Here is a 14,770-nt window from a genome sequence, read left to right as displayed (position 1 = left end):
TGGAACATCCTAGTAAATAGGGTATATAATAATTGAAAGTTTTTCTCCAACCTGCCAAACTTCTGGAAATCAAAATCATCAACATGTATCAGGTAATAATCAGTCATTTTACCTGAAAATAAGGAAAGACATGACTCTTTAGAACAGGGGTCCTCAAACTTTTTAAAGTGGGGGCCAGATCACAGTCCCTCAGAGAGCTGGAGGGCCGGACTATATGAACTACTAATTCCTACTGTAATACCTTGGCTGCGCTCACTGCCCAAAAAACCTGGCGGGCAGGATCAGACTCCCCTGGGGGCTGCATGTGGCCCGCGGGCCTTAGTTTGAAGACCCCTGCTTTAGAAATATCAATCGACCAAACCAGTATGTGCAGAAATTAACTTTTTTTTTATTATATATCATATAATGTAGTAGTAAAGTTTGTTTGAAGTGCATGAATAAAAAGTTAGTGAAATTACAGGAGGAACAATCTATATAGCAATAATAGGTGCATTCCCTGTGCATCTGAAAGAAAAAAAAAAAAAAAAAGAGTTTTCACTCATTTTGGCCTAAAACTTAGTGTTCAGGTTCCCAGGATTCTGACATCAGAACCCGGATAACACTGATTAGAACCATAGGGGCTTTACAATAAAAGCTAAAATATTGACCATATGATGGCAAAAAGTCTTAGTTTGTGGTTAACTGATTCTCTTCTAGCTACTCTCTGATGAAGTTGGTGGCGCTGTGGAGGAGGACCGCCGCCTCCTGGACGAGGACCCGGACCGCTCGGCATTGTAGGCGACATGCTTGTCATAGTTCTCCATCTGAGCCTCAATGAAGTCTCTCTGCTGCTGTCTGATGGTCTGGCTGATGAGCCCAGGAAGGGCGTGGATGCTCCCAATCAAAGTCTCTAACTTTGTTTCCAGGGTAACAATCCTCTTCTCAAAGTCTTCACTCCTTTCATTTAAGTCCGAAATCATGTCATACATGATATTCTGGGTCTGGAAAACGGGATTGAGAGGAATAGAAAAAACAAAGAACTAGGTCTTAATTACATGGGTCCTGGAAGAATCGGTCAATTCTCAGAGCTTGAGGGCTGGTGTCCTTTGGGGGACAATCAGTGCAACAGCAGTGGGGCGTCAGCTAACTGGACACTTTATCTTGCCAAGAAAATTCCAGGGTATGTGTGTGATCGATGCCAGGACTTAGAATTGTAATATCTTAGGCATTAGTTAGATCCAGCTGCAGAAAATACTGTGCATCTACTGTAGGTGGTATGCCCAATGATTTCTGGTATACAAATAGACAAACATGTTTTGATTTAATATTTATATTTTAACTATTATACAAATGTTAGTGCACCACACTCATTTTGTAACATGTAATAGTAATTGGGGCAAGGCTAATTTTTTAAAATAGGAGATTTTAGAAAAAACGATAGTATGGATAGTATTGGGAAGTAGCACAAATTCTAAGGGTGGGAAATGAAGTTTAGGACAAAACTGATTTGATTGTGTAATTTAAGAACCTTTATGTAAGAAAAACTTCTGAATATCTTTTGCTGTTCCATGGTTCAAATTTTGGCTCTCTGTGGGTTAAGGCAGTGTTTCCCAACCTTCTCTCATGATGAGAATCACCTGGTGGAGTTGTTAAAACACAGATTCCTGAATCCCAACTAAGAAGTGCTAAACTAGAATTTTGGGGAACATATAGGTAAAATTGCATACCTAACTTAGTGCTCTGTATATAACATCTGTGTTAGAGCACTAGTTAGGTATACAATTTTACCTATATGTTCCCAAAAATTCTAGTTTAGCACTTCTTAGTTGGGATTCAGGAATCTGTTTTAACAACTCCACCAGGTGATTCTCATCATGAGAGAAGGTTGGGAAACACTGGGTTAAGGAACATTTTTACAGATAATCATTGAGAGACTAAAAGTTGGCGATACTGAAATTACCAGGCTACCTTTTTGGCTATGGCTTAATCAGGTGGTAAATAGTTTGAAATGAAAGATGTTTTTGGTATCCTAGTGAATTTTGCAATTGATTGTCTTGGTGAGAGGCTGTTCATGACTCTGACTCACAGTTATATTTCCAAAAGTATCCCAGAGGCTCTCGGGATGACTGGCATAGAGGAGAGAGGGGAGAGGGGGGCCAGGAAGGGGAGACTGGAGATGTAAGCCTTAGGGCCATGCAGTTTTCTTCCCAAGTTTCAGTTCCTTTTCTCTGGGCCTCCTCCTCTTACCTACTTTCCCTTTGCAAAATGTGTTCTTTTCCTGCTGAACCAGCCTGTGCAACATTGTCCTAATGATGATCAATGGACTGATTATATAAGGAAGTTACTATTCAGAACACAGGCAGCTAGTTTGAGTTTGGCCATGGAGACAAAACACATTGACTTTATGTTTACTATGTCGTATTGAGACTATGTGAGCAATATCCGTTCATTCAGAACATATTAAACCCTTGTGGCATAGGCAATGCTGCAATCATAATAATAAGCATGACACCAAAGAATTAATTAGAAACAGTATCTTTCCTCATAGATATAAAGTAAAATTATATAGCTATTATATATAACAAATGTTATATCTTAAGTAAAATTATATATCATATATATCATAATAACATATATATTATTTCCAACTGATCTGTTTTATTTTTTCATAAAAACACCTAATTTCTTTTATCATTTGACATAGGAGTGACAAAAGAGCTTGCCTCATCTTTGCTCATGAAGTCCAAGCAGAAGTCATGTGTAAATATTAATCAAGGATGTTTCCGGGCCTCATATGTGTGCTTCCCAGCTTAAATGCATATTATATATTCTCCCAGAGGTGAGTCATTAAATACTTATATTCTATTTATGAGATATCAACTATTCATCTTCAACATTTACATCTTATGTGTTACTGATACACATTAAAGTGAATATACTTTAGATGTATTATTTCATGATACCAGAGATAGTATGTGTGGATTTTATAGATTATACTTGAGGCTTTACAAATGACACAGCTTATTTATCAAACAATTGAACATACAGGTCCAATTGAGAGTTATTTCTTTTAAAGCATTTGTATTAAAAGGCTGAACAGACATAAATGCTGTACTAATCCCATCTTTAGAATTAGTCCAAGAAAATGCAGTGTTGTGATTGTTGACAAATATATTTTAAAAGTGGAGTTTACTTGGAAGAACAAGCAAAAATCAACCAGATACAGCTTATAAATGTGTCAGAAGAATTTGGGGATTATTAATTTTTAAATTATGAAATGGAGAAAGAATCGTAATTATAAAAGAGTGATACCCTTTTTTTTGAAAGACAACTTTCATTTTAAGATATAATTTCTGGTATTTTAATTTAAATCTACATTCTTCTGATTTTGCTTAAAATACATTTAAAAATGTTTATTGTTGATTGACCTCACTCATTTATGGATAATAAAGAACATTATAAACTGATGAACCAAAAGATAGATATAGAGAGAGTAAAGCAACAAGCAGACCTTCAAATCACAGCAGGTAGGGTAGGAAGATCTGGGGGAGATAATAGATCAACCGAAGGACTTGTATACATGCATATAAGTACAACCAATGGACATAAAACTCTGGGGAGGGAGGATATGTATGGGAGGGGCGGGTAATGTTAAAATATGTACATAGATAATAATTTAATTAAAAAAATAGAAAAAAAATGTTTATTGTTGAATTCTACTTGGGCCTCATAGTTAAACCCAAGATGTAGTTTTATTCTCATAGGGATGAAACTGAACTACAAATAATGATCCCCAAGGTATTGTCTCCTATTCCACTTATGTTTCTTAATGTTGGTCCAAATCACTGCAAGTAGAAAAGCTTTTAGAATGCAGTTGAATAATTTATACAGGCAGAAAAAAAAAACATATTAAGTAAAAGAGTTTTTTAAAAATTCTAAGTTGGACCATCATTTTTGGGCAATTGGTTGGCTGACTTATTAAATAAATTTAGGGTGGCCCCCTGTGTCAGCATTATTAATTATTGTGCCATGGTTAATTCCAACAGATGCAATCATGAGGGCTGACACCCCAGCTTACCTTTGCCAGGTCCACCAAGGTATTTGCTTGGTCATTCAGTTTCCTCTGCTCCATTTTTACACTTCTTAATCTAAAAGACAGAATCTGAAGTCAGAAATGTTTCTTTCTTTCTATGGCCATCATATGTCTTCCAAAGAGCATGCACAAAATTGACAAAGGCAATAACTGCATGGATAATGCCTTAAATATTTGGGGTAAAGTCCAAACTGGCTATGTATCTGCTACAATGAGAAGCATGCTTCCCCAACACCGCAAAAAGGAAAGGAGAGAGAGTAAGGGATGAGGTGTCCATAGGACAACTGTTCACCAGGTAGATAACATTGAATTAAGAAAGGCTCATAAGGAATTAACCATATGAGAAAAGCCAAAACATTCCTTAAAGCCCCAGTATCGTGACAAATAGACATAGGAAGAAATATGCAAAGCAACTGGAATTGCATCACTGTTGGAGCAGTGAGCACCTTCCTATGCCTATGTGACTAGATACAGGTGTTAGCCCTGTTTAGTCTGAAATGGATTGGGTTAGGTAGTTGAGCCTGATGAAACACAGTGATAAGTGAGATTCTTATTAGCAAAAACACAACTTTTATTCAACCAGCAGCAAGATAACTCAAAACCCATAATTCTCTTATTCTTCACTTGATTTTTATCTCAAACTGCCATTGAACTTGAAGAGAAGCCAGACCATATTCTTGGGAGAATTTCCCTTCCTTTTTATTGTACATAAAAGTCAGAGGACAATTAAAGTGTCTGACAGATGGGATCGTTACTTATAAAGCTACTTTTAGATACTTTTAAATACCATTGCATATATCTGATAGTTAAAAAGCCACTGTTAAAAAAAAAATCTTTCTGAATGAGAACTATTCCTTAATTTATTTTAATGTTTTAACAAATATTTAATTCATTCTTTACTATGGCACCAAGAAATTAAGATTTTCCAACAAAAAAAAAAAAAAGTGCTGTTTTGTTTAAGCTAACAAACAATTCAGTCTTGCTCCAAAAGAGAAGCAGGTTTCTCTGAACCACCTAATAAAAAATATGTATCTATGCTAACCTTATTACTTTGCTTATGAATCACTCTACAAAGTGTAGTGGCAATGCTAGAGAGAATACTTTTTATTATTTCCAAAATTAATTTAAAAGTAATTACATAGAAGGAAAAAATATTCACAGGGCAAGATTTTACTGCCAGGGAGATTTTTGTAACAAATGTTCACAATGCTCAGTGATTTTGTTCTGAAACTAGGGTATCCAACATGTCACCAAATCTGCTCTACAGGGAAGATATAGTTCCTTCTGCCAGGAAGAATTTAACTGACACCTGCCTACATCATGCTCTTTAACAATCTAAAACAGTTTAAGGTTATAACTTGTCATTGTGGCTCTGTTTAGAAGAACGGCTCCTTTTCATGCTATTGTAAAGATGGAATATGTCCTAGTCTAAAAGAGATTTACAAACATAGAGATTTAAATGTAATATATTGTTGAGAAATGTTTCCTTAAGTATTTACAAGGATTTCAAGTCTTGATGTCTGCCTTTTAAAAAACAAGTCAAAACCAAAAACAATCCCCCCTTAGAAAAAAAACAAAAAACAAAACACCACACAAACTTTAAATATGTGTGACTTACTATAGAGAAATGTAGCAGAGAGAACCACAATGTCAGACATGGATTCCATCCTTTCCCTGGCCCTAAATTGACCATCAATTTCTTCGTGTATGAAATGAAGTGGGCTAGGTTATTATAATGTTTCCAAAGAGCTGGATTTTTACCAAGTGGTACTCTAGATGACTAAGTGATGCTCAAATAAGACATTAAACAATACTAAAACAGATGGAGAAAAAGTAATTCCCTTTAATTCTTTTCTAATTCCTGATTGTTATAAGAAAAAGGTCTTAGGCCAGCCCTATACTGTTTTTATCGTTCTCAACTCAGAGCGTTTCTACAGATAACAGCCTGTGGGTAGAATTCAGTACCAGTGTTTAATTGTCAATTGATATTGCTTTTACCTCTCTTTGCTGGGAAGGATATATTTCTTATCTCTTTATGACAGGGATTTATATCAAGCTTTCTTTTCAAATTTAAGTGATAGTATAGTTCGGACAGAATGCCTGAAGTTTGGGGTCACCAGACCAGAAACCTCTAGCAACTTATAAATGCAGAGGAAGTGCTGGACTCAGCAAGTCTGAAGGAGGGTCCAGGGCTGGTCCCTTGGCTGAGGTGAGTGCATCATATTCCAATCAACAGAGCCTAATTTTCTTCTCCTGGGTTACTAGATTATGTTTCTGACAGTAGAATTTTGCCCATTTTATTTTCTACTAATCTGGAATGCTGACCTAGAGTAGCCCTATTTGGTTGGACTCCCTTTCGCTGCTCCCTGAACGTAAAGCATCTCATTTTGTTGCTTAGACTGTCTGTGATGTAGAACTGGTCGGAAAAGCCTACGTAAGCTGCAGCTGCCAGAATAAAAGGTAACACGCAGATGTGTATTTTACATTTTTCTCCCCCCCCAAAAAGAATAAGAAACATATGTTGATTTCTTCCTTGTGAACTTCACTTATCACGGGAAAATATCATGATTTTGGAACACATTTCCATAGCAGCAATCAGACTACTAAAATTCACAAATAAAGGATCCGCTTGGGTGCATGCAGCCGGTAGAGAAGTCTGCAAATGTTGAAGGAGCGGCTCACACAACTTACTTCCGAGCTCTATTTTCATTTTGTTGAAATAAAAAGACAAAACAAAAGAAAAGAAACTGTGAAATACTCTGGAACCAAATAACACAGTGTGGTGTTCAGTGGTGCACAGGGGGCTCGATTCATTGGCTGGAAGATCCTGTTAAGATTCTGTAGGACTTTGGCATATTGATCAAAGAGAAACACTGTTCAATATATCATCATCCCTCTTCGTCGCTGCTATTCTTCCCCCACCCAAAAGCCCATAGTTTCCTCCAGAACCAGAGTTCAGAAGGAAGAACTTAAAACATCTTGGCCTCTTTGAGACAGAATGTTTAAGTAAACATAGGAAACATTTTTGCCTAATATGAATGCACAGGGTTAAAAGGACAATGTTCTAAACAATAGGATTATAATGATGTTGTTTGTTTGTTGTTGTTTTTTTGAAGGGGTATATCTTTTCTGAGGTGGGGCTGTCTAGAAGCCTGGCTTTCTGAAAGGTAAGTAATGCAACACTCTATGTTATAAAAACCATGTTGGTTGAATTTCTTGGTTCTGAGACAAGTTATACTGATTGATGGGTCTATAGAGGTGAGACAGAAGAATGATAAACTTTAAAGTTAAAGCTGCTACCAGAAAAAGGGTGAGATGTTATAGAAACAGACTGCTTCATGGCACTGAGTGTCCACAAAGACATATGTTACTGAGAAGAGGACACAGCCCACAGAGTTCGGCTTCCATCCGAGACTAGAGAGGGCACGTGTCGGGGAGAAAGGCTATGAAGCTTGGAAAAGAGAAAGATCTGAAATAGAGGGGGGCTCGCAGAAGCGGGGAGAGAGCGCTATTGACAAAGCTCTCAGGACACATCAGAGAATAGGAGAGGCCAGGAGAGCTCTAGCAAATGAATTTGTCCATTTTTCCTCAACTAGCAAAGTCTGGCTTCACCCAGTGCTGACACACAAGGCTGACAGTCTCACTGGGTGTGAACAGTGGGCAATAAAGGCCTTGCCCTGAGGAATCGAGCCCTGTGTGCTTTCCTTTGTGACTTCACTAACTTAAAATGAAAGTTAGTGCATGGTTAGAATAAACTAGCCAAACCCAGCCCGCATAAATTCTCAGGTGCACTTTCTCACGAAGTACAAGGTCCCTCCCACCCCAAAGGAAACCCAATCACCCAAAGACTAATTTATAAAACAATTCAGAACAGTTTTGAGTTGCTTGAAACACATCTGTTTTAGAAATATACACTGCTACGGAAGAAACAAAGAAATGTCTGCGAGAAGCAGAGGAATAATGTGTTTTTCTCCTCTATTAGTCTATCCAAAAGAAGAATGCTGAAGGAGCCAAGAAATGCTTATGATCAGGTCAATGCCCCAACAGCATAGGGACAGTTTTTAAACTTAGTTCACTGAAAGATATTTTCCCTAACATTTGATTATGAAAAATTTCAAACCTATAGCAAAGTTGAAAAGGTTGTATAGTGAATACCCTTAAATAGTCTCCCAAATTTTTGAGTGTGAATATATTCAGACTTAAGAACTTTGTGACAACATAAATACCTACCATTTACACATGGCTATAGAATTATATTACAAAAAAAACTGTCAAAGCATTTTAAAAAGAATATGAAAATTTGTCCAAGGCATTAAAGGCAAATCACATTTAATTATACATTTAGCAGGTCACAGTGATAGACATGGACACAGATACAATCCTGGAGGAAAGGGGATGTGTGGCTGCTGGACACGTACAGGGACTGAACTCGCCCACTTCCATGGCATCTCACTCCCACACAGGACAGGTGAGTTTTTAATATACTTAATATATATTAGTGTGTGTGAGTCTTCAAAAATTAAGAGTGCAGAGAGTGATTTCTCCACAACCTACCATGAGTGTCCCTTGTGTGAATGTTGGGGTTAACTGTTTACATGGTTGGGGGTGTAGGAGAGTTGTGTTGGGTGACCCTTGTCCTCAGAAAGAATGAAAGGCCTGATGAGAGCAGAGGTGACGGCTCAGCATCCGTCAGGGGACTCGTTCTCTTAGCTCCAAGCTTCAGGGAATGGAGATGTCTAGGCTAGTGCTCTTAGGTGGTGGGACCCAGTCATAGACAGCTGTGAGCTCCAGGGAGCAACTCCCTCTTGAGAGTCACATCAAATAACACTGTTCCTCTCTTGCTCTTCCCTTTTACTCTTTCCCAGATGTTAGAGGAGTATTCTTTAATACTAGCTTTACTGGGTAAATAGCATAGTCTGTATCTAGTCGAGTCACAGAGCTAAAGGAGGAATGATGTCCCTTTGGTGTTGGTTGCAGTGAGGAAAAGAGTGTGAGAGACCAGCACAGAGGGTCAGCTACTCCACCATGTGTGCAGGCTCCCTCTAGTTTAGGTCACAAAGTACATGAACTCTTTTCATTAAGAAAGCTGCAAGTTCAATATAGTTCATATATGACCATAATTATACACATAGTCCACATTTTCAGGGATACTTAGTTAAAAGGAGAAGTTGGTTGGACAGGTAATATGAATGCTTAGTGATTTCTCAACAGAATGTTAGTGAAATATAAGACAAATTAAATATAGAAAATGAGAACTCCAGCCTCAGAGATTTTTCCTCCACTGTGCTAGTTAGCTCTCAAAGACATTTCCCCACCTTTCTATGACTATCCCAGGAGGTTGCATGAGGACAGCCACTTTGCTGACCCACAAATGTAACCGTGTGTGCTCTTCCCCATTTGGGAATGGCATTAAGAGCAAGTCCGTGGAGCATCATAATGGACACCCACGTGAATGTACTTACGGTAAGGATGCCGCCGGCCTGGGGGAGAAAGACCTGGTGCTTTCAGATTATCACTGAGACCCACTAGATATAAATCTGTGCTTTAAAGTCTATGATAGTGACATAATGTATCAATGAAATGGCATGAATGACTTGAAATCTGGTGGCCTGAATAAAGTCAGGACAATGATAAAGAGCATAGGGTCTACAGGAACTATAAAATCTACAATGAACACGTAGCACAGAGAAACACCCCCCCCCTCCCCCCACAGACACCCTGATTAAAAACTCATTTAAAAATCAAAGTAGTGAATCAACTATAGTACTACCTTCATATAAAGATGCTTGGCAGAGTATTAAAAAAATCCAGATAATAAAATGTTATTTTTTTTCAAGATTTTGCAGTAAATACAAACTAAGCATATTAAATCAAACTATATAAATAAGTTAAATTAAGAAATACAATTTTAACTGAAATTATTGCTTCTAACAAAACTGAGAAGACATTCAATTACTATATATTAAATGACTATTCTCCCAATAATAAATGATTTTTAATCATACAAGAACTGACAACTTTGCTCAGGATTTCATTTATGAAATCATTAAATTGCCAAATACCATCTCTGGGAACAAGCCTGACGTTTTCTTTCTTTCCTCCCTCATGAGAGAATAACGAAGAGCTAGAATTAAAACCTAGACACACAAAAGCAGGAGGAAAATGAAGAATGGTACTTACTGATGAATAGCTTGCAAGAATTTTCGTTGATGTTTTCTTACTTTTGCATGATCTATCTTTTTTACTAGCTTTGTATTTTTGTAAATTAGCCATGTTTCCCTGAGTACATTGGCAGCTGCGTTTTTCACCTGGTAGGCAAACAAACAAAGCAGTTGATAAATTCCAAAGCAGAATCCTTTGCAACGTGGCTGGGGGTCCGATTCTTCACCCCAATGATCATGGTAAGTTCTACCTCTGTGTAGTAACTATGTCTCAAAAATTCTTTTTTACGTACATCTAAACATTAAAAAAAAAACAAAAAACAAATGTGCATGGATCCAAAAGTTTTAAAAAGTACCAGTTTCTGAGTGAGAACAATATTGAAATATTAGGGAGCTACTGATCTCTTCCCAGGCCAAACTCTACCCTATCAGGAACTTTCTTTGCAATCAACCACTTAAAACAAAAACAAAAACACAAGAGGTGTTTATTTCTCTGCCTTGTATTGCAATTGTTCTCTTGGTGTCTTCATTTCCCTGGAGAAAGGCAAAATGCCAGAAGGCCAAGATTAATCTTGCCTTTGCGAGCCTGTGTGGCATGGCTGGCTGCGCTCTATAGGAAGGAGGGCACATTTCCACCGCTGATGGCACCAGGGACCCAGTCTCCTGGCTCCCAGAGGGTCTTAGCAAACTATGCTTGTAAGCCCACTCAATTAATGGACAGGCTGTCTATGTTGTCATGATTTTGTTGGTAGTTGAAATATACTGCGTTTCAAATGAATGGGACAAGCCTAAGGGTGAAAGCATTTCAGTAACACTGCCGAGACCTGATGGAAGGTGTGAATACTTCCCAGAGATGCTCCACCTGAAGGCCCAGCGCCTTCGTGTGGGCTTCCTGCTGTCAATCACCTGCTCTCAGAACAGCCTTGTGAGTGAGGCATAAAGACGTTCACAGGGAGAGCTGCCGGCTAGCGGGGGACTGGGTGGAGGCAGACAACACTTTAAGGACGGCCTTGTGGTAGGGAAGACAGAACAGTGAGCTGGAGTACATTCTGGTCTTTCTACTAAGCAATTCCAGTCAAGGGGGCTAGCCAACCTTGTACGACTTTTGTTTCCTCATCATTATGTGAGGTTCAAGAGAAATATTAGCCAAGTCCTTTTCGGCCCTTACATTTACAATCAGAAAGAACCTTAGCATTACACTAAGACTATGGGCCCATGTCCGTATGTTTATTTTTTCACGTTAGCCAGGAAAACACCCTTTTTCATGGTGCTGAAAAGTTTTGTTTTCGAGTGAAACTGTATCCCTAGAAACGGATTGTAAGAAAATGACTGGTTTCCTAAAACTGCTTTTAGGAGTGGCTTTGGTCACATCCTCTGGACATGCATCAGCCTCTGCCTGGACAGTATCCGGAAACCAACAGAACAGCGAGTGATGCTAAGAGGGAAATCACCACCATCCACAGGGACATTCAAAGGTGTTCCAGGTAATTCTTGGCTCTTTGTTCTTATGGAAACACAGTTCTCTTCCTCACAGAGGTAGGAATCACCTTTCAGAAGGCTTTTTCATCTGACCCTCATGTGACCTTTTTAGAGGTAAGGAACTAGGTGCAGTATAAGTTGACTTCAATTTGGTGAGTGATGCCTGAGGCCTTATGTTGTGTATTTATGTTCACTCATCTTAGCTGACAGGCTGAAACTGAAAATGACTTCTCATTTGAAAGTAAAATCCCTACAGTTGCTTTTAAAAACCTGTTAAATATACATATGTATGTATTCATGTTGAAACATCCCCTTTTATAATTCTCTAATAGGTTTTCAAACATAGGAATTAACCTCTCAAAGCATCAAATTTAACTGATACTTTTCAAAAATAGCAGCCACAAAACAGTATGTCCACAAATAGAAAGACGTGTCCTTTGCCTCATGGTCAGGTGTGCTCCTAGTAGTTTTTTCCAGTCCCCTGTAGGGTTGAAAGGGAACAGCGGACAGGGAGATGACTGGGTGGAAAGCACTTCAGTGTTTTACAGGTTTTTAAAAGCAATGACCATGTTTTACAGGTTCATTTCAGTTCTCTAGTATGTTTTGAAACTTTGCTATTTTTTTTCATATCACTTCATATTATTTTTTTAAAACAATTCCTTCCTCAGTACTTCAACTGTCCTTTCATTCTCTTATTTTTCTACTTCATGGATGCTATGTTCTTTGGAAGCTTGTTTAGACCAAGTTAATGGCCTTTTAGGCTTCCTCCATGTGAATAGGAGTTCACTTTTTGAATAATAAGAATTATATGTCATGGTGGGGAGGGTGGCATCAGGATTTTAGAGATGCTTAGGTGAGGCATGGCCAAAAAAAGGTTGGGAACCACTGACTTACTCCTTCTCCCAAGATGTTCACAGATACTTGGAGGGCAGGGCCTGTGTCATGAATCTTTGTGTCTCCCTAGCTCAGTGCGTTGGCCCTAGAGATGGTATGAAATAAATGTCTCCAGGGTTAAATAATTTGCATCATAAACACTACTGATCATGAAGGAGATGCATCTTTATCAGCCAAAGGATCCTCTTGGAAAGAAGGTTGTACAGGTTAGAGAAGAGCTCTAGAATCTAAAGGGGTCAGTGCATTTCCATTTTATGAAATGCACTGACTCCTTTATTGAGTCTCTCTCACATGCTAGATACCATGATAGTTCATATTAGAAATTTACAAATATACCTCAGAAATTTAGTGCCACTTAATGGGCCAACAGCACTATGACATCCAACTTATTTCCTATATTTCAAAAAATAAGGAGAGAGGAGGATTCGTTCTGAACAGGAAAGAACTCTGCCTCCTCTCTCATCCCCCCTCCACACACACAGGGAAAGGGGAAAAGAACATTTGTACTGTCTCACTAATGCTCAACTCCAATTCAAATCTTCTATCAGAAATACTGAGAGGTCAATTAATAATCAGATAGCTTAATAATAATTTGAGAAAAGAAAGGCACTAAAAATAATTTATACTACTAAAAGTAATACTACCTCCCCAGATGCCTTAAACCCACTTTCATGGGTATAAAGGATATGAACTGTTATATTGCTGACTTATAGGTAATTATAAAATATTAAAGCCATAAAGTGTAACAATACTTTATCAACCACAAAAGCACTTAATGCTGATACTTTTAACTGACAATTTGCTTTGTTCAACTGTAAATGACACACGTAATTAGAGCACTGTTTAAAAGAGTACTTTGTTTATAGTTTTCCTTTATATTACTGTGACTTTTTTTCAACATATATTGCTTTGTTTTTCTTCCTCTTCCTCTCCCTTCTGAGGCTGAAGTGCAGTATTTCCACTCCTCCCAAATGTAAGGGAAAGGGACATAATTTCTGATTTGAGGAGGGCAGTTGTTTTTTAAGGAACCTTTTTTTTTTTTTTTAAACTTTCCAATTACAGCTGACATATAACATATTAGTTTGAGGTGTACAACATGATGTTTAGACATTTCTATATTTTACAAAGTGATCACCCCAATAAGTCTAATACCTGCCACCAAATACAGTTATTACAATGTTTCTGGCTACATTTCCTATGCTGTACATCCCCATGACTGTTTTTATTATTGGAAATCAGTACTTCTTAATCTTTATTCCCCACCCCAACCAGGTAGGAGAGTTTCTTGTTTCTCAATCTGGAAACTACAATGCTGAGGGTGATGCCTGGGACACATAACAGGCAATGCTACTGAGCCTGTGCACTGGGATGTCACATGCTCTCACCTTGCCCACAGAGTTCTCCTATGGACCAGAAACGGGGTGGGTGAATGATGTGACTGTGGAACAGGGCAAGGTCAAGGGATACATTCATCATGTGTTTCAAGCCACTGGGCTATGTAGCTAAGGACAATGTAAGAGCCACATAGAGTAAACCTCTAGAATTTCTGTTCCCATGTTGAGAGACACAAGAAACAAAATTATATAACCACATATAGTGTTCTTATTATGGATCTTATTGAGAATTCTTGATAGGATTAGAAACACCCACAGTGGACATTAATATGTATAATTATCCTTTGTGGTACATTCAGCTATTTAAAAATTTGTTCTTTCTAAAATGAAAGGATTAGAGAGCTGAACTCTAAGATTATTCTGTGCACATGTACCTATAGGCTACTTCTAAATCAGTGTCATGTAAATTTTTGGACTTACATAAAACATTCCTTTATGCTGCTGCCCAATGAGTAGTGTGTCCTACTTTCAAACACAGTATTTTATATGGTTGAGGTAGTCAAACAGAAAAAATTTCTGAATAAGATTGTTCCTCTGAAATTTATGTGGTGAATCATTTTTATAGAAATGTAATTGTTCAGGTAAGACATACAATACAATGCAAGATTTGGAAAGGGCATTTCTGCTTGGAGGAATAACCTATCTTTTAATATGCAGATTGCGTATCCTTTACAGACATATTCTGACTTCAGAATGTCTGTGCCCATTACCTCTGTTGGCCATCAGAGAATATGATCTTTCCTATGTAGTGTTTTCAGGGGATAGTTGAA

General features: G+C 37.9%; 1 protein-coding gene across 8 annotated transcripts in view; it reads right to left on the bottom strand.

Annotated features, from left to right (window-relative positions):
- Positions 1–367: 367 nt before the first annotated feature.
- KCNN2 (potassium calcium-activated channel subfamily N member 2) overlaps positions 368–14,770 on the bottom strand; it is a 328,108-nt gene continuing 313,705 nt past the window's right edge. For all 8 annotated transcript variants that reach the window (XM_084882819.1, XM_084882822.1, XM_084882823.1 and 5 more), the window contains 3 exons: positions 10,253–10,380; positions 4,058–4,127; positions 368–980 (listed from right to left, as the gene is read on the bottom strand). In XM_084882819.1, the coding sequence (XP_084738945.1) occupies positions 693–980; positions 4,058–4,127; positions 10,253–10,380 (486 nt within the window). In that variant the 3' untranslated portion in view covers positions 368–692. The remainder of the gene's footprint in view (positions 981–4,057; positions 4,128–10,252; positions 10,381–14,770) is intronic.

Source organism: Pipistrellus hanaki (genome assembly GCF_964339955.1).
Source record: "Pipistrellus hanaki genome assembly, chromosome: 4".
NCBI classification, from domain to species: Eukaryota; Metazoa; Chordata; class Mammalia; order Chiroptera; family Vespertilionidae; genus Pipistrellus; species Pipistrellus hanaki.
Note: the sequence above shows the minus strand (reverse complement) of the source record. Positions and strands in the feature narration are given on the sequence as shown.